Source organism: Lissotriton vulgaris, chromosome 1_1, assembly GCF_964263255.1.
Source record: "Lissotriton vulgaris chromosome 1_1, aLisVul1.2, whole genome shotgun sequence".
In the NCBI taxonomy this organism is placed as follows: Eukaryota; Metazoa; Chordata; class Amphibia; order Caudata; family Salamandridae; genus Lissotriton; species Lissotriton vulgaris.
In genome coordinates this window covers 370,138,404-370,160,486 of record NC_141685.1, presented here as the reverse complement: position 1 = coordinate 370,160,486, position 22,083 = coordinate 370,138,404, and the positions used below count along the sequence as shown (strand labels likewise).

Here is a 22,083-nt window from a genome sequence, read left to right as displayed (position 1 = left end):
TTTTATTTAAAAGCTAACATTGGGAAATGAAAAACGCCACAAGTTCAAAAGTGGATGCCTAAAAGTATTTTTCACGATATAAAACAATGTGCCTTTAAAGTAGACCACAACTGCAGTATCCCAACAGGCTTTCTTTTTTCAATTGCTTTAATTATTGTTGATGAAACATGTTGACTTGACATGGACAACCATCCTGGTACCTAAACAGGGGAGGGGATGAGTTGTTGTATTCAGTGACAATTCCTATGATGAAGTACTGGGTGTGTGTAAGCCCTGCTGTTGATGGGCGTTATTCCTCTTGTAAATGAGGCTTGGGTTTCATACCTCGAGGCTATTCATTAAAACACTATTAAGTGTTCGGCTTTCCTTTTCTTACTGAAGTTTGTCTTTAAATCCCATCTTACTCAAATGATAGCCATGTCCTTATTTAATAAATTTGCACATTGTTTGTGGTTGGAGGAACCCTCTCATACATCCAATCCCAAGAGTGAATTCAGTTTCAATATCGAGAAAAAGAATGAAAGACCGCATATTTACTGATGAGATCCTTGTACAAAAAAAGTAAAAGGGAGGAGCTTTGGTGATTTTTATCAGTGGGCTGTTCTGTACATGAATGTGCATTAGAATCTAGCAAGAAGAGAACCTCCCGAGGGGATCTGGTCTCTCTCTGCAAGAGGCTGGAGAGCTACCTTTCTGGACACCCCTGCAAAGAGTGCCAGTCTCCAAGATTTGTAAAGCTACCTTTAACTATCATTACTACACTCACTTAGCATTGCAGTTTCAATTTGAATGAGAGGAATCACACTGCATTTGGTTATGCAGTACTTCAACTCTTATTAAGGTAATAAGTTCAGTGGTGGCTGCTACCTGTGTACTGCTGCCGTTGCTCCTCGGTCCTTACGACAAAGCAGGAAGCACCCAGACTCCCCTAGCCAATCGCAACGCTGCTGTCATCCGCATGACAGCAGCGTTGTGAATGGGCAGTTCTCAGTGGTTCAGCAATCAGACAGGTAGTGGGAGCCTGTGCATGTTCTCCACCCAGGCTGTGCAATACAGCCAGGTGGAGAACATGCTAAGCGCGCATTATTGTTTGGCCGGCCCAAGCCGGCCAGCCAAACTGTCATGCATGCTTAGAAAGTGCCCACCACTCCTTCCCCTGCTCTGGTCAGCCCAGCCGCACCTGAGCCAGTACAGAAAAATTAAATTATAACATTGCAATATTTCATTTTTCCATTTTGAACTGCTTTGAGAGCAGTGAGGTGACACTCCACCTTAGTGGAGGAGTCGCCACTGAATAAATGGACACACATTTCATCTCTGACCCTCCTTTTATAAGGTTGTTGCAGAAGCTATCAACAAGACTCCAAGAAGGTGTACCAATTAGAAGAGCAAGTTACTAACCCCGGAATCATTTTTTTTATGCATACTCTGGGTTTTTTTCTGATATTGGCTTACATTTTCAATTTTAGCTCTTATTTATTCGCCGCCTCTGTGAAGGGGGGAAAAATAAGGTGACATTGATGTCACCCCTGCTCATGGCACATTTTTGTACCCAAATTATTACCTCCATGCATTCTATCTATTGATTCTGTGGTTGGTACCGCTGCGGCGCTACCTTGGGTTAGGGAGCCCTGTGAAAGGAAAATAATTCATGATCCAGTCTTCTGTTTGAAGATACTTAGAGATGAGAAATCTGCAGGAAGTTATACATTTGCATGTTGATTGCAGTAAAAAGGTGCAAATCATATAGCAATTGTAGGAACATTTGTCGAATTGATTATTAAGTCCCAAATATATGCCCATTTAAATATTTGATTTGAAATATTATTCATGATAAATAACTTGTTCTTCTGCCCTTGGGAAACTGTATGAGATAGCCTTGTAAGTAATATATACATCTCATTGCTATGTTGAATTTTGCTACTTTCTTCGAACTTGCAGACCAACACAGTCGATACAGCTAATTTTAACATACCTGCAGATGGTGTCCTAAGTGATTCAATCAGCAATAACAACTTATTTGAGGAGGAACCTTTGAAAACCGAAGATATTCCTCCTGCCTTGCCACCAAAGGTTGGAACACCAACAAGACCATGTCCTCCACCCCCAGGTACAACAGCTGGTCTGAAATATGTTGCCAATTTATGGTTTCTTGATTTGTATTTTTTCATAGGATTTCAATTACACTGAATTGTTTGAATGTTTCTCTATGGAAATATTGTTTCTAATTTGGTACAGGTTCAAAAAAATTTACTGTTAAAGAATGGAATACTAGTGAATTCATGTGTCACTGTTTTGTCAGACTCCCACGCAAACCTGGATGGTGGGTGTTTTCTTTAGTGAAAGACTAGTGTAATTTGATTTTAATCTACCTCCGATAAATGTTCAACAAGGCATTTAGCAAGAAGAGATGCTACTTCTAGGTCTGGTGTACAGCAAATCATGACCATAACAAAGTGCATATTCACCTGAGGGGGTTTCTAGTTGTTGTATAACAGATGCTCATTCTTACCCGATTCGATGATAGTGATTTTATCCACCTCAGAAGGATTAAAAACTGAGCGGACCAAGCAAGTTTCTAACCTGTAACCATGAGATAAAAACAGACACCTAGAGTGAATGCCATTGTATCCTGCTAGGATGTGTTTTTTTAGCACGAAAACACACCAGACACAATATACATACCTGCTGTGATGGACATAATAAAGTAGCTGATGTTTAAGAGTGATACATCAAGTGACCTTCATCCCCCCCGCCCCCTTCCAGTGGTCCATGAGTGACTGACATGGACATTTTGTCTGTGGAGCAGACCGTAGCATCCTTAGCTGCAACCTTCTTTCTCTATGGGTCCCTGCTCCTTTGTAATGACTCCTGAGAAGATTTCATGATAAAGATTAAAGTTAACACTTGAGAACATCCACCACATTGAGGCCGTTACCAAAGTAGTTTGAAAAGGCATATTTATATAAATTCACTTTCTTCGTCAACTTTGTATTGTTGAAGACCGCCCTTGTGCCCTGATGTGTTTTGCCTCTAGAGAGGCATAGCCAAAGTTCAAGCTATTACAGCATATGGATGGCTTGGGTACATATTTCATCTGTTATTGGTACCTTGCTCACATATAGTCCCTACATATGAATCTTGGCAATTCTCTTCAGTTGGTTTCCCAAGACTCCTGAAGAGTGGGAGCACTCTGATCACAAAAGCTTCACACACATCTGTGTTGGGAAATGAAGAAAAAGCACTTTGCAGTAAACATAATCTTTATACCTGGAGGTAAGGTGTTGGGATGGAAAAGTCCTCTGCATGGTAATGGATGTGCGCCCCTGCCCAAACTGTACACCTGTTCCGGATCCCTAATGCTGATTTTTGTTGTTGTCCCAGGCAAACGCAGATCATGCGTGTTCGCCATGACGTAGGCATGTCTCTCAGATTCTGCTCTTGAACCAGGAGTGGCATCCAAAGCACTTCCCTAATGGTGGTGGCAGGCTACTGCATTCACCAGGAGTAAAGCTGTTCGAGCGCAGTGGTGGCAGTATACTGTAGTAATCAGTGGAAGTGAGTAGGTCCTTTTAGCTTGTCACTGGAGTGAGGCCTAGCAACTCAGTAGCATTTTTAAAAGTTCCTTTGCTGTGTGCTTAACTCACCCTTGTCCTACATCAGTTAGATGTAAAACTCTGCACAGTGCAGGGGTGGTGACTGCTCTATTTGTGTAAGTGCCTGGGAAGGGTACTGTACAGGAATAGAGCAGTGCTGTGCAGTACATGCATGGAGAGTGCATGTTCTGGGTGTATGTGTACCTGCGAGTAATACATTACATGAGAGATGTAGTGCTGTGCAGTGCATGCATGATGAATGCATGCACTTGGTGTATGTGTACATGTGTGAAGTACAATACGTGAAGTGTGTAGTGTGGTGAGGCATTCGCATGATGTGTGTGCTGGCAGTTTGGTTATCTGCAGGTGGCACACAATGGCGCAAGACAGAAAGGCCACAGTACTGAGCACCGTGTACATAGTGAATGTGTGTGCTGAGTTGACCGTGATGGATGGTGTTTGTGCTGTGTACATACCCTGAGTGCAAGTGTGCCTGTAATTGTACATTACGTGGAGGACACTTGTTTCATTCTGGGAAGCACAGGCCTACTTGGTGAGGACATGCGGTGATAGAGGAATCCCCCCAGACAGATTTGTGTATTACTGCACTCCTGTCAGCTGGGTGGGACACACTGGAGAAGGGCGAGAGAGACTCCCCCGGTACAATTCGAAGGGTGCTCTGATTCAGTGAGAGATCACAAGGAAAGGGCCTGAACATAACTCCGGAAGGAGATGGGGCTGATAAGGGAATCATAAAGAGTGGGACCTGGAGCCTGTGGTTATCCTTTTGATGCACATATCGCTATGGTTGACACCCAGGTGTGAACTCTAGTCAAAAAGAACAGCGGCAAGGCGGTAAGGAATAATTGGTTGTACAACCCTTTCTATACGCCAATGTCAATATGAATAATTTTAACAGATGCCGCCCACCTCTTAGGTCCACCACCCAAAGACCATAAACAAATAAGCAATAAGAGAATAGAGAGGCAACAAAAAAGGAAGAGTGTTTGTACACTCTTTCACAAAATGAGTAAAAGTCCTTCAGTATTGTACACAATCCACTTTTATTTCATCCTTGGACATATTCTTTGTACAAGATGATCGGACACACAGCCAGCACGTTTCGCCCAAGTTGGTCTTCCTCAGGGCGAATGCTCAAAGTACGCTAGTCTTGTGGCGTTTTAGTTTATACTTCGACAGCAATCTTACACGCTGGAAAATTAGAAATCTCCAACACTTCAGATTGTAGAACGCTGTGTGGCCACGATAGATTGAATTACAACAGTAATCGTGAAAGTACCTTTCATGAGTTCATAATCCTCTGAATATCTTCATTCAATTCAAAGACAGCAGTGTGCACTGTGATATGTGTCACTGGCGATATGGGATATAATTTCTAACCACGTCCCACACCGAACGCCATGTCTGTCATACAGCCATTGGTCGAAAATTTGGAAAACCAAGTGAGAATTTTCGACCAACGGCTGTATGACAGACATGGCGTTCGGTGTGGGACGTGGTTAGAAATGATACCCCATATCGCCAGTGACCCATTTCACAGTGCACACTGCTGTCTTTGAATTGAATGGAGATATTCAGATGATCGTCGAAGAGATCGGCCGAAACGCTCGACGCCGAGCATGTTGCCGAGCTGGAGAGAAAGAAGAGAAGGCTCGAAGCCGAAATGGAGAACATCCTGCAAAGGAAGAGGGAGTTCGACGAGAAAATGAAAAGATTCACAATCCCGTCTAAGCCGCTGACGACCGTCGACGAAATAGAGGGGGAAGAGGAGTTTGACGCCAAAGAGCCGCCGAAAACACCCGAACCCCAGGAACAACCAGAGGAAGAGGGCCTCTACTACGAGGAAGAGGGAGACTATGACAACGGAACGAGCTTCGGCTCGGCATCCTCGATGACACAGGACCTGGAGTGGCAGGACCTCGAATCTGAAAACCCGGAAGAGCCCATGGAGGCGTATCCTTCGAGGCCTTCGCCGCCGGCTGACATTGGGGCCTATAACATGGTATTCAGAAACGCAGCAACAGCTTTTGGAGTCTAAGCTTGATGAGGAAAAACCAAAGGCTGACTTCCTCCTGGAAACCCTGCTCCCCACTCAAACAAGGAGCCAGTTCCTCCCCATGCTTCAGTGTCATGGGCCAAGGGAGGGAGGCGTTCAAAGACCCAGTGACTTGCAGGTCAGTCACGCCTAGGACGGAGAAGAAGTATAAGCACCCCTCTAAGGACCCTCCCTACATCTGGGGATCCGTCACAGCGGACTCCTTTATGGCGGCAACAGCCAGGAGGAGGGAAAACGTCCCAACAACATCAGGCCCACCACCAGACAAAGAAAGCAGGAGGATGGACCTAACTGGGAGAAAGGTAGAGAGGAACGCAGCGGTACACTGGTGCATGGTGAACTCAAATGCCCTACTGAACAGGCACCAGTACCAACACTGGGACGATGTCGGACAGCTGCTCAAGCACCTCCCCGAGCAATATAAGCAAAGAGCTTCACACCTGGTGGAGGAAGGAAAGAACATTGCAAATGCTAGCCTGAAAACAGCCTTGGATGGGGCTGACACATCCAGCAGGCTGGTGATGATAGGAGTCACAGAGAGAAGGAATGCCTGGCTCAGGATCTCAGGCTTGAAGCCAGAAGTACAAAACAACATTCTCTTCAATGGAGAAACATTGTTTGGGGCACCGGTGGATGAAAAACTCACCCAGCTCAAGAAAGAAAACGAAACAGCAAGGTTCATGGGGGCCTTGCAATTCAGAGGGATGAGAAGGGGTATCCCGACACGGAGACCGAACGGAAGAGGGGGAAACAAGCCTGGAACGTCACACCAGACATTCCAGCAAACCCACCAGGGCGACAGTAAAGCCCAGCAGGGACAGCAAAAACAAAATTGGCAGTACCAGCCTCGGGCCAGTCCTTTCGCGGGAGGGCGAATGGACGTGGACAGACGAGAAGAGGGGGCTCAACAACCCACCTCAAAGTGACTCCGCCACGCGAAGCGTGCCCACCCACACAGCTCATCCAATGGTGGTGCACTACAAGACCAAAAAGAGAGGGTTACACAAGCCAAAAGTCAACTAACATGTAACACCAGTAGGAGGCAGGCTAAAACATTTCTTCCAGAAGTGGAAGAAAATAACTACAGACAAATGGATACTAAACATCATACAGTTCGGATCCTGCATAGAGTTGGAAAAGAGACCGCCGAACAGAAAACCAAAAAGAAGGGCGCACTCAGGGAAAGAGCGAGCGCTACTCCTAGAAGAAGCACAAGAACTCCTCCAAAAGGAGGCCATCGAACTTGTCCTATTCAGAGAAAGGAACAAGGGAGTGTACTCAAACTGTTTCCTGGTACCAAAGGTGGACTTAACGCTAAGATCCATCCTGGACCTAAGGTTCCTGAACAAGTACATAAAGACACAAAAATTCTAAATGACGTCCCTACAGGAGGTCATTCCTCAGATAAGGGACGGAGACTTCATGTCCACCATAGACCTCAAAGATGCCTACCTGTACATTCCCATGAACAAGCAACACAAGCATCTACTAAGATTTACCATCAACAAAGAACACTACCAGTTCACAGCCCTGGCTTTTGGACTAAAATCCGCACCAAGGGTCTTCACCAAATGCCTCGCAGCCGTGGCGGCGTACCTGCGGAGGCAAGGGATTCATGTATACCCTTACCTCGACGACTGGCTCATAAAAGCAAGTTCCCACAAGACATGCAAAGAGCACGCACAGCGGGTCACAAAAACGCTAATGGATCTAGGATTCTCCATACACTGGAGAAAATCCTCAATGGAACCAGAGCAGGTGATGATCTTCCTGGGGTCACAGATCAACACCATACAGAGCAAAGTGTTCCCCAGCGACAAGAGAACACTGGCCCTGCTGAAGGAGACACGTCAGTACCAGAAGGGGCGAGCTCTGATAGTGAGGACAGCGAGCAAGATCATGGGGATGATGGAGTCCTGCATACACCTAGTCTCCAATATACGGCTACACATGAGACCATTCCAGGAATGGCTGCAACAACAATGGTCACAAGCTACAGGGAGTTGGGAAGATCTAGTGGTTGTAACGCACGCAGTGCAGGAGGAGATAACATGGTGGAATAAGAAGAATATCACTAAGGGGAAGCCTTTAAAACCACCAACCCAAACGATGACCGTCACCACAGACGCATCCCAGATTGGATGGGGAGCACATATGAGCAAGCTCAGGGTGAGGGGTCTGTGGACTCCAGCAGATGCGGTCAGACACATCAACTACCTGGAGTTGAAGACTGTGTTCCACACCCTGAAGGCCTTCCAGAAAAGACTTTACAACCAGAGAGTGTTGAGACAAACAGACAACACAACGATGTTCTACATCAAAAAGCAGGGAGGAACACAATCAGCCCCACTATCACACCTAGCACAGGAGATATGGAGATGGGCCATCCCGCTCAAAATAGACCTGCTAGCCATACACCTACCAGGGAAGGACAATGTGGAAGCGGACAGGCTCAGCAGACAGGCTCAGCAGACAGACATCAGCATCCCACGAGTGGGAACTCAACTCGCAGGAAACGCAAAGGCTATTCAGGAGGTGGGGAACACCGACGATAGACCTATCTGCAACACACCAGAATGCAAAATGCCAAAACTTCGCATCCAGGTAACTAGGGGTACGATCCCAGGGGAAATCCCGATGGATAAGCTGGTCGAAAACATTTGCCTACGCTTTTCCCCGATACCCAGGGTACTCAACAAGTGCAGGACCAGCAACATGACACTGATCCTGGTGGCACCACAGTGGGCAAGGCAGACCTGGTACTCACAAATAATGATAATAGCACAGGGACCACACCACAAGTTCAGTAAAAGAAGACTTACTCTCCATGCAAAACGGAGAAGTTCTGCACCCAGAGCCGGAAAGCCTCAACTTAGCGGCATGGCTCCTGAGGACATAGAGTTTAAACATCTAAGACTTCCTGAGAGCACCCTGCGGGTGCTACGAGAGGCAAGGATACCTACCACATGTAAATGCTATGTGGCAAAATCGAAAAGGTTCACACAATGGTGCAGCAGGAAAAAACTGCACAAAAAGATGACAAAGGAATCAACGGTACTAAGATATACCTCACACACCTGCTGAAAGCAAGACTAAGCTCATCTCGCTGAGGGTTAACCTAGCAGCGATAGTAGCCTACACAAGAGGAGAGACAGGAAAGAGCTTCTTTAAATCACAAGTTGTAAAGAGATTCCTGGAAGGGGCAAAAAATATCACACCACCAAAAAGGATGCCGCCGCCGGCATGGAACCTTAATTTAGTTCTAACAGAACTTATGAAAGCGCTGTTTGAACCCATCCACAAGGCCTCACTGCAAATGCTAACAATGAAGACAGCCTTTCTGGTTGCAATCACCTCGCTGCGTAGGGGAAGCGAGCTGCAAGCTCTAACGCTGCAAGAACCCTACATCTAAATACACAATGACAGGGTGGTAATGAGAACGGACCCACACTTAAGCCAAAGGTGGTGTCAAGGTTCCACATGAACCAAACAATACAAATACCGAGCTTCTTTCAGAAACCATCCACAAGCGCAGAGAGGGCACTGCACACGCTAGACGGGCAGTGATGCATTACATAGAAAGAACGAAGGAGCACAGGAAAACAAAGCAGTTCTTTGTGTCCTTCGCAACCAGTTTCCTGGGTAGACCAGTAACAAAGGACACCATCGCACGATGGATCGCTCGAATGATACAATTCTGTCACAAGCAGGCAGGGCAAGAACTATCAGAGGGGTCGCAAGCCCATTCTACCAGAAAGAAAGGAGCAACAATAGCCTTCCTGGCTAACACACCCATTCAGGACATATGCCTGGCGGCAACATGGGCTTCAGTGCACACGTTCACTAAGCACTACTGCGTGGATATACAAATGAACAAGGAAGTGCATGTAGGACAAAGTGCTTCAACACATATTCAACCACCAATGCCCATCTTCCACCCAGCTGCCACAAACTTAACAAACCACCACAAAATCTATGCACAGCATAGTGAATCCACAAAGATTCACGCTGCAAAACGAATAGTTTCTTACCGGTCGGTGTAGGTTTGCAGCTTGAAGATCTTTCTGGATTCACTAGTGAACTCACCCACCTCTGCCAGAAAGATGAGGCAGGAGAAGAAGGTGGAAATACAAGGTTTATTATGCAAACAGACACTTGAAGAGGCAAAGTGTAAAATCATTTCCTTAAGGAAGAACTTGAAAACATTGCCAAGGATTCAAAAAAAAAGGAAAAAACCGGGAAAAAAAAGAACCCGAAGATGGCGCCCAAAGGTGGGAGCTTCCGCAGGAAGCGTGCCGACGTCACAGGAAGTACACCAGAAGGTGGGACGTCGACGCCCACCCGGGCTATGAAAAAAAAAGGAAAGAAAGAAAAGACTACGATTGCGGACCCAACCACTAGACCGCGGAATAATGCACAGCATAGTGAATCCAGAAAGATCTTCAAGCTGCAAAACTACACTGACAGGTAAACTATTAGTTACTCTCTAAAGTGGTAACTTGGTCGAGCAGTAAGGCAGTATCAGAGAACAGTGTAAAGCATTTGTTGTACACACTCAGTCAGCAAATGGTCTCACACACTCAAGAACTGAACTCTAGACCAATTGTTTTGTATCAAAAGATATAACTATTTTATTTTAAAACCAACAAGGTATCAAAATATACGTTTCTCGAAATGAATGACTTTAGATAAATACTTTGCAAATAGGCAATAGACTTTGTAAGTACAATAGCTACAGTGGTTGCAATAGGCAACACCATTTCAAACACAATATAACATTGAGCTCAATGGGTTTTTCTAGTTAAATGCAATTGATTACTTTATAGATTACTTTTCTAACCACTGGACTGGATCCTAGATTCAGTCCCGGGGCATATGGTGTAAACGGATAAATAAAAGCGAATTTTAAAGAATATAATTGTATTTTCAAAGTTGACAAAAACTTTTCAGTGAAAACTAAGTAATGTTATCCTATGGGAGGAAATTCAAGTTACTGGTAAGTACAGTTCTAATTACTTTTTCGGTTCAGTGCTGGACTGAAAGGTACAGCACTGGCTTCTCTCCTGATACAGGTGAGTAAATCTGAATTCGTTATTCGGCTGATTTTAAATGAATATTTTAAAGTTTCAAAAATCCACACTTAAAAAGATTTCCAAGTGAAACCAGTCAATGTTAACCTATAGAAGGAAAATGAGTTATCTGCTTTTAGGTAAGTACTTGACTGGTAAAGTTAAGGTTCTGGGCATAGACTCCCAGGGTCGGAAAGGTACAGTTGTACCTCAGCGGCACAGGGGCAGCCGGGTGCAGAGAGAGTAGGCCCAATGCAATCCTGTATAGGGTAGGGGGCTTTTGGTTGGTGGCTGCCAGCAAGCAGGCCACGCGGCTGTGGGAGCTGAGCTCCTGGTCACTTACGCAGGGCAAGTGGGGAAGTAAAGTAGTGTAGTTGCTGCACTTCCAGTGGCACTCGGGCTGCTGGGTGAAGGGTGCTTTTGAGCCGTCAGGCGCTCAATGTTAATCAATAGGAGAGTTAAAAAGTGAACAAAGGCTGCAGACGGGGACTGAGATTCTTCAGGTGCGACCACCACTTCCAGAGGTAAGTTGGGATCTTGGAGAAGAGGTAGGTACCCCAAAGAAAGGCACAGGGGGGCGCAGGGCGCCGGGTGCAGGGTTGTCTTTTGGTGTCTGGAAATCTTACTGCTGGACGCGGTTGGAGGGGTCCCTGGTTCTGAGGCTGCAGGCGTCGTCTGGTTCGTCGAGGAGGGTCTTTGGGCACTGGACTTCGGGTCACAGTCGCCGGGGGGACGTCCTCGTGGTTTTTGTTCACTCAGGCAAAGGCCGGGCTCGGCGGGTGCAGAGTGGGCTGGATTCGCTGTTCCTGGCTGGCACCAGGGGTGTTGCTGTTTGAGCAGAACAACTGCTCTTGGGAGTCCCAGTCTTTTTAGAGGTTCAAGGCAGGAAGATCCTCTGGGGTTTTCGAGGTTGCTGTCCCCAGGAGATGCTGGGATTTAGCAGGAGCAGGTTCAAGGATCAACAGGTCTGTAGGGTTCTGGGGCCAAGTCAGTTGGTGTCGTCCTCTTGTTAGCAGCTGTACGGCAGGTCTTCTTTTTTCTTGTTGTTCTTATTTTCACATCGGGATCTGAGGAAGGAAGGTTCAGGGTACCCCTAAATACTAAATTTAGGGGTGTTACAGGTAGGGCAAGGGCAGGGACCAATGGGTCCCTGTCCTGGGGTGAGTACACCCCCTAGCCTGCTCCTCTCCTGTGGGAGAGGGGCAGGAGCCAATCTCTGATTGTGCAGGGCTCCCCATCTTCAAGATGGCCGGAGCCCGGAGTTGTGCTTCACCTCGCTTCTCCCACCTGAGTGTTGGAGTTGGCATAGGCTGGCACACCCCCTTCCCTCACTCAGGGTTTCCCGCCATTCTTCTCGCCAGAGTGGGGGTCAGAACCCATCGGGCCAGTTGCTGAGTACAGCAAGTGGTCTGGAGAAGCTCACAAAGGCGGCATGCCTTTGAAGCTTCCCCTGCCCATCCTGGGGGAGGAGGCTTGGCATCTCATCCCAGGATGTGCATTGTTTCAGGCCCCTGAGAGCAGCAGGCTCTCCACCCAGGGGTCCAGAAACATGTCTGGTGGTGGCAGCCTCTGTAGCCACGCAGTCAGGACCCTGGGAGTTGGTTAGGTTTCAGGGGGCATCTCTAAGATGCCCTCTGTTGTGCACTTTACATTAAATCCCACACTGGCATCAGTGCGGGTTTATGTGCTGAAAAGTTTGATATCAAACTTCTCAGTCTTCAGTGAAGCCATCATGGTGCTGTGGCGTTCGTGATGACAACCTCCCAGCACCATATACTCTTAATGGCAGCACTGCACTTACAGTGCCCTGGAATGGTCCTGGGTACTGTAGGGGCACAGGGCTCATGCACCTGTGCCCACACCACTGGCATAGTGCACCCAGCTAGAGGGGTGTCTGATGGATGCCAGTGTAGTGTGTTTGTGGGCATGGCACACTGGGATGTGTGCCATGTCGATTGTTTGTTTAGTTCTGCACCAAGACACTCAGCCTTCAAAGGCAGTGTGTGTCTGTGTCAGGGTGCACAGCGCCTAAGGGTGGCACAATAAGTGCTGCAGCCCTTAGGGGTCTTCTCTGGTCACAATGCCCTGGGTACCTAGGGTACCATTTACCAGGGGCTGACATGTGGCCAGAGATGTCAATTGGGTTTTAGTTTCAACACAGTTTTAGGGAAGGAACACAGGCCCTAGGCACCTGATTGGCAGGAGCCTAGGGCACACTCAGTCAAAGCGCATCAGCAATTCAGCAAAAAGTGGGGGCATACCATGCAAGAAAGATAGCACTTTCTCACAGTGGCAGGATCTGCTATCACCTCTCCCACTGGGGGTCTATAACATCAGACCAGTGGGTTTTGCAGATCGTCCAAAGAGGCTACTCCCTACCCTGCTAGACTTCCCCTCCCTCCATGCCACCTACTTACGACATCTGAATGTGGACCACCTATCCCTTCTCCGCAAGGAAGTGACTTCTCTTTTTAGTGCTGACACCAGAAGTGGGTCGTGGTTACTATTCTTGCTACTTTCTGGTGCCCAAAAAGGACGGAGGCCTTCACATTATCCTTGGCCTGCTCTCTCAATTTCTACCTCAAGAGGGAAAAGTTCAGAATGCTCACTCTAGCTCAGGTACTGTTTGCCCTGGACCCAGGAGACTGGATGGTAGCGTTGGGCTTGTAGGACACGTTCCCACATCCCTGTCCTGCCCACCTACAGATGTTACCTGCGGTTCACCGTAGGTCACAAGCACTTTCAGTTTGCTCTGCTCCCCTTTGGCCTTACCAGTATTCCGCTCGTATTCTCCAAGGTGATGGTGGTGGTTGCAACTCGTCTGCAGTGATCCGGGGTGCCAGTCTTTCCCGATCTTAACGACTCGTTATTGAAGGCGGGCTTGTCCCAGGCTGTCGTCTCCCACCTCAGGACTACGGCGGTCCTCCTGCATTCGCGGGTGTTCCCTATCAACGTACCAGTCCCACCTGACTCCCTTTCAGGTACTCCCTTTCATTGGAGCTGTTCTGGACACTGTGCATTCGTGGGTCTATCCTCCCAAATGGCGAGTCAAGGATATCAGCTATGTTTCAACCTCTATCCTGGATTTTAGTGAGACTGACTTTGAAGCTTCTTGGCCTCATCCTGCTGATGAAACATGCCTGTTAGCATATGTGGACTATTCAGTGGAACCAGAAGTTCCAGTGGGCACAGCAACAAGGGAATCTCTGACATTGTCCAGATCTCAAAGGAAACTGAAAGATCTGCACTGGTGATTAACGAACCACAATTGGGTCAGCGTCAGACTCCTCTCCCTTCCTCAGCCAGATCTGACAGTAGTGACGGATGCATCACTCCTGGGATGGGGGGTGGCTATCTGGGAGAGGTGAAAATCCAATGTCTCCGATATTCAGCGGAATCCGGCTTCCATGTCTATCTTTTGGAGCTCTGGGCAATCCGGCTGGCATTGAAAACCTTTCTACCCTCCCATCAAGTGAAGGCTAATACAGGTAGAAGTAGAAGTGCGGTCTTCCAGGTCTCTACTGACTATGCTAAACTTAATTGGGTTTGTTACCAACTAGCTCAGAGGTCACTGGAAACTTTTTTGGCTGAATAGGAAGTGATCAGCTTCCCTGGTACAGAAAAGAAGGGATTCAGTTTTCCAACAACCGCATAAACATGACAACTTTGCCCCTTAGAATACGAGTCAATCTCTAGAGTCGTGTGAAACAATAGACAGTTATTTTACTCAGTCAGTTGTGCAGATTACTTTCACCAAGATGCAGAGAAATAGAGAGACTGACGTTTTCAATAAAAAGGTATTATTTATTGAACAGTCTTTCTTCTCATGCAAGAGAAATGAATTGCCACAATTGCAAGACTAGTTATTATAAAAAGTGCGTACAGTAAAATGAGGATTGCGAAATAGTACTGTAAAAGCATTGATATGGTTTCTTAGCCATACAATGGTTAAAATGAATAAAATATATACATTCATATATACATTTGACTAACGTACTCAACTGGTGCTTCTAACTATGCCTACCCCAGTGTACCTGACCTAAGCCTAATACTTGGAAGGGAGTAAGTAACTAGCAGTTTTAGTTAAGTTGGTTTTGCCAAGGTTTGCTTCAAGAATTCTCTCTAAGGGTTTAGTCAACACCATACCTCTGGAATAGAATGTTGGAGGTCTTGTATCTCCTTTCAGGGTTCGATATCCCAGTCACTCGCAAGAGTAGGCTGGAAACGCCAGAGCTGGATTTTCTCGGCATGAGAAAAGACAGCGTCTCTCTCAGCGCGTCAAGGAGGAGGAGGGGCAGCGTCGGTGGGCAGCTTGCATCTGCTGGGCTCTGCAGGGGACAGCTGTTCTGCTCCTGTATTCACCACACCATCGCTATCATCGATGTCGTTGAGGCAGCGTTTGCTTAAGGCAACGTTGCTAATATTTATACCTGAAAGGTGCCTTCTTTGACGTAAGTTTTTGGACATAAGACGTCAATAAAGATGTCACTAGGAAGTGATCGTCTCTCAGTGCTCATTAGAGTTCTATTACTAATCAAAACATAGCAAGCGGGGCTTTCCCAGGTTGCTGAGTTTTATCTTGTTGAAGAACTCGGAGTGTAATCTAGGAATCTTAGATAGTGGCTTCTGCTGTGTCATCTGCTCTAATGAGCTGCAGAGGAAGAGATTCTGAAAGGTGGCTCTGATCGTGTTAGGCCAGAGACGAGTTTCTGAAATATCGCTCTTGATCGTTTATGCCATCATAGGGGTATGAATGGATTATAGCCGTATAGGGGCAGAAGGTCACAGTATTGATCGGGGTCCTAGATTAGAACATGACACCACTGCCATGTGGCACTGCAATAAACAGGTAGGGGTGGGGTTGTTAACCCTTTATCAAGAGGCCCTGGGTCTTTGGAGATGGCGGGAAGGTCCAGGCATTTCCCTTGTGGTTCAACATCTGGTGGGCTCTGTGAACGCCTGAGTGGACAAACTCAGCTGAATGCGCCTAGCGGATCATGAATGGCGCCTCCATGCAGAGGTGGTGCAAGGTCTCTTTCAGCAGTGGAAAGAGCCCAGATCTGTTCTCCGTGCTACGGCTGTAGTACTGCATGCTGCATGCTGCAGTTTGCAAGGCTGCTCTCATTCAGAAAAGCTTTTTGTCTTGAGTGAAGCGCTGGCCTCTTCTACACCTTTCCTCTGTACCACTCCTACCCAGAGTTCTCAGGAAAATCAGGAACGAGTGGGCCCAAATCATCCTTGTGGCTACGAACTGGGCACTGAGAGTCTGGTATACTGAGCTGTTGAGTATGGCCATCTGTCCTCTGATCAGGCTGCCTCTTCACGAGGGTCTTCAGTCATAGCAGTAGAGGAGGGTTTTCCACCAGAACCTGTCGACGCTCTGCCTTCTTACGTGGAGATTGAGCGGCAACAGTTGACAGCTTTCGACCGTCCTCCTGAAGTCTGTAACATTATATTTGCAGCAGTGCGTTTGCCCCAGTATTGGAACTTTCATAGATTCCCATGCTTTGTATCATTCCCCGTCGTCGGAATGGGAGCCTCGGTAGTATCACAACTATAGACACAAAAGAGAAAAAAATAGGCCTAGGCCTCATCTTCTTTTGTATCCTATCACCCTCTTTGTATAAAAGAGACCAAACTTTTGTCAGGACCAATCAGAGCAGCCTCACCCCCTAGTACCTTCCTGAGAGAGCTCAGAGCCTCAGATTTTTCTACCGCACATTGTTCTAGGGAGTCTCCACTGAGCTCTGCTCAGTTTTTCTCATTCTAACTGTTATTTCTTTAAGTTTTCTACTTCATTCAGGACATGTCTGAGAAGGAGAAGAAGGCCTTATTCAGGTCCTGTGCGTCTTGTGGAAAAAGCGTCTTTTTGTGGAGGATAAGCATGAAAGCTGTATCTATTGCTTATACCCTGATCACAAGGCCACAGACTGAAAAATATGTAGAACCTTCGCTACTAAGACACTTCGTGACAGAGAGTGACGGCTTTTGGCCTGGCTTCAAAAAGTGAAGACTCGGACTGAGGTTCTCTCATCGGAGGAAGAGGATTTGACATCTCTGGCTTCCTCTCACAGATCCAAGAAGGGTAGGTCTCCTCCTGGTTCTTCTTCAGCTGAGCCCCCTTCTAAGGCCCCTCATAAGATCTCTGACCGGTCACGGAAGTGAAAAGGAGAGGCAGGGACAGGCTGCTGGATTGGTTACAGCCTCTAAGGACAAAAAGGAGGTTTCTATTACTTCTCCTCCGTCCAAAAAGGAAAGGACTGGTGACAAACACTCTACAGGCACTCCAGGGACTGTGCCTGAGAAAAAACAGCGTCCGTCGACGACAAAGACATCAGGTACTTCGACGACGATTACTTCTGGAAAAATTCCCTCTGCTTCCTTGGCTCAGTCGGTAGCGGTTTCAGTGTCGACGACTTCGTTGACGTTCCTGGTTCGGCAACGATAACATCTTCAACATCGACGATGGTGGTCTCCGGAAAACAGCTGTCTACGGCATCTTCGACGACGACTACGTCGACAACGACTTAGACGACGACAATGATGGTGATGACGACGAGTTCGTCTACGAGACCGTCGACGATCGTCCCGTCGACGACGACCAAGACTTCGTCGACGAGCTCTTCTGTGCCGTCGACTATTCCGGCGACTATTCCGGCGACTATTCCGTCGACTATTCCGTCGACAGTACCGTCTGCGACCACCGCACCGTCGACGACGGCTCCGTCGACGAGGCCATCGACGGGTAAAAACTGCTATTTCCTCTGCAGAGAATGAAAATTACACCCGAGATGACGTCTCCTCGAAGAGTTTCTACAGATCTACCGTCATTGCTTTTGGATGACGATTCGGAGGAGGATGAGGAAAATGAAGGCCATTTTGGGGATGCCTACAGTATCTCAGACTTAAATGTAAAACAACAGGAGACTGACACGGGGGAATACTATGAGCAATGTGACCAACGGGTGCATCAATATGTTCCACAGGGACTACGTCCACCTGGTTTAGGGCAGGACATGGTGGCCATGCCCGCCTCTTTAATTTCTGACCTGCAGTTGATGCTGCAGGAATATAGGAACAGGTTTCCTTTGGAACAGTCAATGCAGTGTACGCAACCTCCACCTCATGCGTTGCCGCAAGTGCAGCCAGTGGTCCAACTTCCTCCGTCACAAGTGTTGTCTCTCACTCCACTAATGGTCATTCCTTGGGTCCTTTCTCGGACACCGGATCCTGGACCCTCCACTCCTATTCAGCAGGATACCTCTTCGGATGATGAGGTACAGGTGGATCCCTTGACTGATCCATTGCAGGACCCAGACTTCGATCAAGGAGACAGTGGGTTGCAAGATCTAGACGACACTGGTCGGGATACTTCTATTTCCCCTCCGGTTGATATAGGGGGGTTCCATAACCTCATGGAGAGAGCTGCAAAGAGGTTTGGACTACCAATTTCGAAGGAAGAGTCTGAATGTTTCCTTTATGACTTTAAGGATCAGTACAGAAGATCGGTCAAGTCCATTCCTATTATTGAGCATGTGTGGGAGGAAGGTATGAAAATAATGCGAAATCCAGCCACTGTCATTCCGGTTCTCCCCAGGTTGGAAAAGAAGTATAATGCTCCAGATGGCAGTCCAGCTTCTCTTCTTGGGCAGCCAAAGCCTGATTCGGTGATATCACAGGCTGCTCAAAGTCAGTCTAAGAACCCATCAACACCTTTGACTACGCCTCCGGACAAGGACGGTAGGCTCCTGGATAATGTGGGGAAGAGGTTTTCTTCCATGGCCAGCTTACTAGTTCGTGCAGCAAATGCTCTCGCCATTCTAGGCAGATACGATCGCCCGATGTGGTGTGACATGGAGCTGTTCGTGGAACAACTGCCAGACTCCGCGAAGGAAGAGGCAAAGAGTTCTGATGGCGGGAGAAAAATCATCCTCTGAAGTTATCGACTGCGCTATGGACATAGCGTCCAGAGCTTTTTGAGCATTGCAGGGTCAGCTGTGCTTCGTCGCCAAGGTTGGTTGAGAGCCACCTGGTTTCGTCCGGAGGTCCAGAATAAGATCCTGGACCTCCCATTTGATGGAGAGATGCTCTTTGGTAAGCATGTTGACTATGCCCTGCAGAATATAAAAAAGGATACAGACCTGGCGAAGTCTTTAAGATCACTCAACTACCGTAAGGTCCCATTTAAAGGCGCTCGTGGCAGAGGTTTCTCTTCATACAGAGGCAACACTCAACAGAGCTATTCCTCTCAGTCTTCGCAATCTTATAAGACTCAGTATTCAAATCAACGGCTGGGACAATCAGCGTCTTACTCTCGCCAACCTCCGCGAGGGCGTCAGAACAGTCAGGGACGCGACAACACCAAGAGACAATAGCGGCCTCCTGGCTCTACCTACTGTTCCTCCCCTCCCAGTCACATCAGTGGGGGGTAGGATATCATTTTTCCTGACCAGCTGGAAGTGTATAACATCGGACCAGTGGGTCCTGAATATTGTTCAGAGTGGCCATACGTTGGAGTTCCAAGACCTTCTCCCAACGAGAGCTCCGGGCGCCACCCTCGAAGCCCACCAATTGTTCCTCAAGGGGGCAATAGAGCCGGTACCTCTCTCTCAGAGGGGCAGAGGTTTTTATTCCAGGTTCTTCCTGGTTCGGAAGACGGCAGAGACTTGGCGCCCCATACTAGACCTACGAGAGCTCAACACTTATCTCATCAAACTCTCTTTCAGGATGGTCACTCTCCAAGAAATTCTTCCTCTTTTGAACCCAGGTGACTATTTGGCGTCTCTGGATTTAGAAGATGCGTATTTCCACATTCCAATACACCCAACTCACAGACAATATCTGCGATTCACAGTGGGAAAGAGCCATTTCCAATTCAAGGTGCTTCCGTTTGGCCTTCGGTCTGCACCTCGAGTATTCACCAAAGTGTTGGCACCAGTAGCAGCTTTTCTACGAAAACAATCCCTGGAGGTTTTCCCGTATTTGGACGACTGGCTCGTCAAGGCTCCATCTTTCAAGGACACCTCTCAAGCTGTTGCGACTTGCATTCAGTTGTTCAGTCACCTGGGCCTTCAATTGAACAAACACAAGTCAGTTCTACAGCCCTCCAGGTCCACAAGGTTCCTTGGGGCCATTTTAGACACGACACAATGCACGGCTCGTCCTTCAGAAGAACGTCAACAGAAGTTGATCATATCGGCTCGCCAACTGTTCCACAAGAAATGCCTTTCAGTCAGACAATACAAGTCCCTGCTCGGGTCGATGTCATCCTGCATACCATTAATACCTCATTGCAGGCTGCGGATGCGCCCTCTACAGGAGGAGCTAGACAAACAATGGTGCGAGGCAGAGGGATCATTCAACGACAAGGTGTTGGTGACACCAAAGATGAGAAAGACATGCGAATGGTGGCTAGTGCAGGACAATATCGCACAGGGTCTGACGTTCAGAGTTTCACCATCCCCTCTGATCATGACAACGGATGCCTCTTTCGAAGGCTGGGGAGCGGTGCTCCGAGAGCTTCAAGTCAGCGGGCACTGGAGTCCAGAACAGCGTCAGTGCCATATACATTTTTTGGAGCTAGCGGCCATTCATTTGGCTTTGCAGGCTTTCCTTCCCAGAGTCCGAAATCATACAGTGCTGGTCCGGACGGACAATACGACGGCCATGCACTACGTCAACAAGCAAGGAGGAACGAGATCGCAAACTCTGTCCAAAGAAGCTCAGAGGATTTGGGATTACGCGATTCTACACAACATCAGCTTGAGAGCGGAACATCTGGCAGGCTCTCTCAATGTCAAGGCGGATGCCCTAAGTCGCCAGACAGAGGTGAATCACGAATGGGAGTTGAATCAGTCCATTCTGGAGAATGTGTTTTCGGTCTGGGGGACACCAACCATCGACCTTTTTGCCTCTCCGGTGAACACCAAATGCCGGTTTTACGCTAGCAAAGTTCACCATCTGGGGTCTCTGGGGAATGCCCTTTCGATGGCCTGGTACAGCGCATTCTTGTACGCTTTTCCGCCAATTCCCCTCATTCCTCAAATACTCAGGAAAATGAAAGCGGAACCATGCAAGAGGATTCTCATTGCACCAGCTTGGCCCCGGCAATTTTGGTACACAGAACTCCTTCTACTCTGCCAAACTCATCCGATTCGCTTACAACCAATTCCTTCCCTATTGTCGAGGAATCAAGGACAAGTTTATCATCCAGATCCGAAATCACTACACTTGACAGCGTGGCTCCTGAACACAGAGTTCCGTCATCTGAATCTCTCCCATGAATGTAGAAACGTTTTGTCCCAAGCTCGATCACCGAGCACTAATAAAACTTACAAGGCTAAATGGAAGAGGTTCTGCCTGGGGTGTCAGAGACAACATCTCCATCCTTACAAATCTCTGCCTCATCAACTTTTGCCATATATACTATCATTGGCAAAGTCTGGGTTGGCGCATTCATCTGTTAAGGTACATCTTGCAGCCATATCGAGGTTTAGGCGCAGTTCTTCAGGCCCTTCCTTATGGTCCTCTAGGATTTTTAAACAATTCTTAAAAGGCTTGTTTCGAATGTATCTTCCTGTTCGCCCTCCTCCACCAGTTTGGCAAATCAATCTTGTCCTGGCTCAACTCATGAAAGCTCTGTTTGAGCCGGTGCACAAGGCGGACTTGAAATTCCTGTCTTGGAAACTTGCCCTCCTCTTAGCTCTAACATCAGCGAGAAGAGTGAGTGAGCTTCAAGCCCTCTCCATAGTGCATCCATTCCTGCAGTTCAAAAAGGATGTGCTTTTCCTTCGCACCAATCCGAAATTTATTCCAAAGGTGCCGTCTGAGTTCCACTTGAATGAACCTTTGATTTTAAAGTCTTTCTTTCCGCGCCCTTCAACGCCTGCGAAACGCACATTACATTCTTTGGACGTTCAAAGATCCTTAAAATTCTACTTAGAGCGCACACGACCCTTTCGGAAATCATCCCAATTGTTTGTGTCCTACAGCGCACCACGGAAGGGGTTTCCTTTGGCATTTCCCGCTGGATCTCCAGTGCGATTCAATTCTGCCATCAGGAGGCGGGCAAGCCTTTAGACAGAAAAGTCCGTGCACATTCCACAAGGTCTGTGGCATAGTCAGTGGCTCTTTTCTCTGGAGTCGCCATTAAGGACATATGCAGGGCAGCAACATGGAGCAGTACACATACCTTCACGAAGCACTACTGCCTGGAGTCTGCAGGACGAGACGACGCGGCTGTTGGTCAAGCAGTTCTGCGGAATCTTTTCCATTGAGAGGTGAGCTTTCCCTACAAGCCCTCCATCCTGGTGAGCACATTTTGTTTCTTTTTTAATATGCT

At 47.6% G+C, this 22,083-nt stretch overlaps 1 protein-coding gene across 2 annotated transcripts in view; it reads left to right on the top strand.

Annotated features, from left to right (window-relative positions):
- Window positions 1–22,083, top strand: part of EPS15 (epidermal growth factor receptor pathway substrate 15) — a 916,228-nt gene that overhangs the window by 839,829 nt on the left and 54,316 nt on the right. For both annotated transcript variants that reach the window (XM_086952422.1, XM_086952423.1), the window contains one exon: window positions 1,942–2,110. In XM_086952422.1, the coding sequence (XP_086808548.1) occupies window positions 1,942–2,110 (169 nt within the window). The remainder of the gene's footprint in view (window positions 1–1,941; window positions 2,111–22,083) is intronic.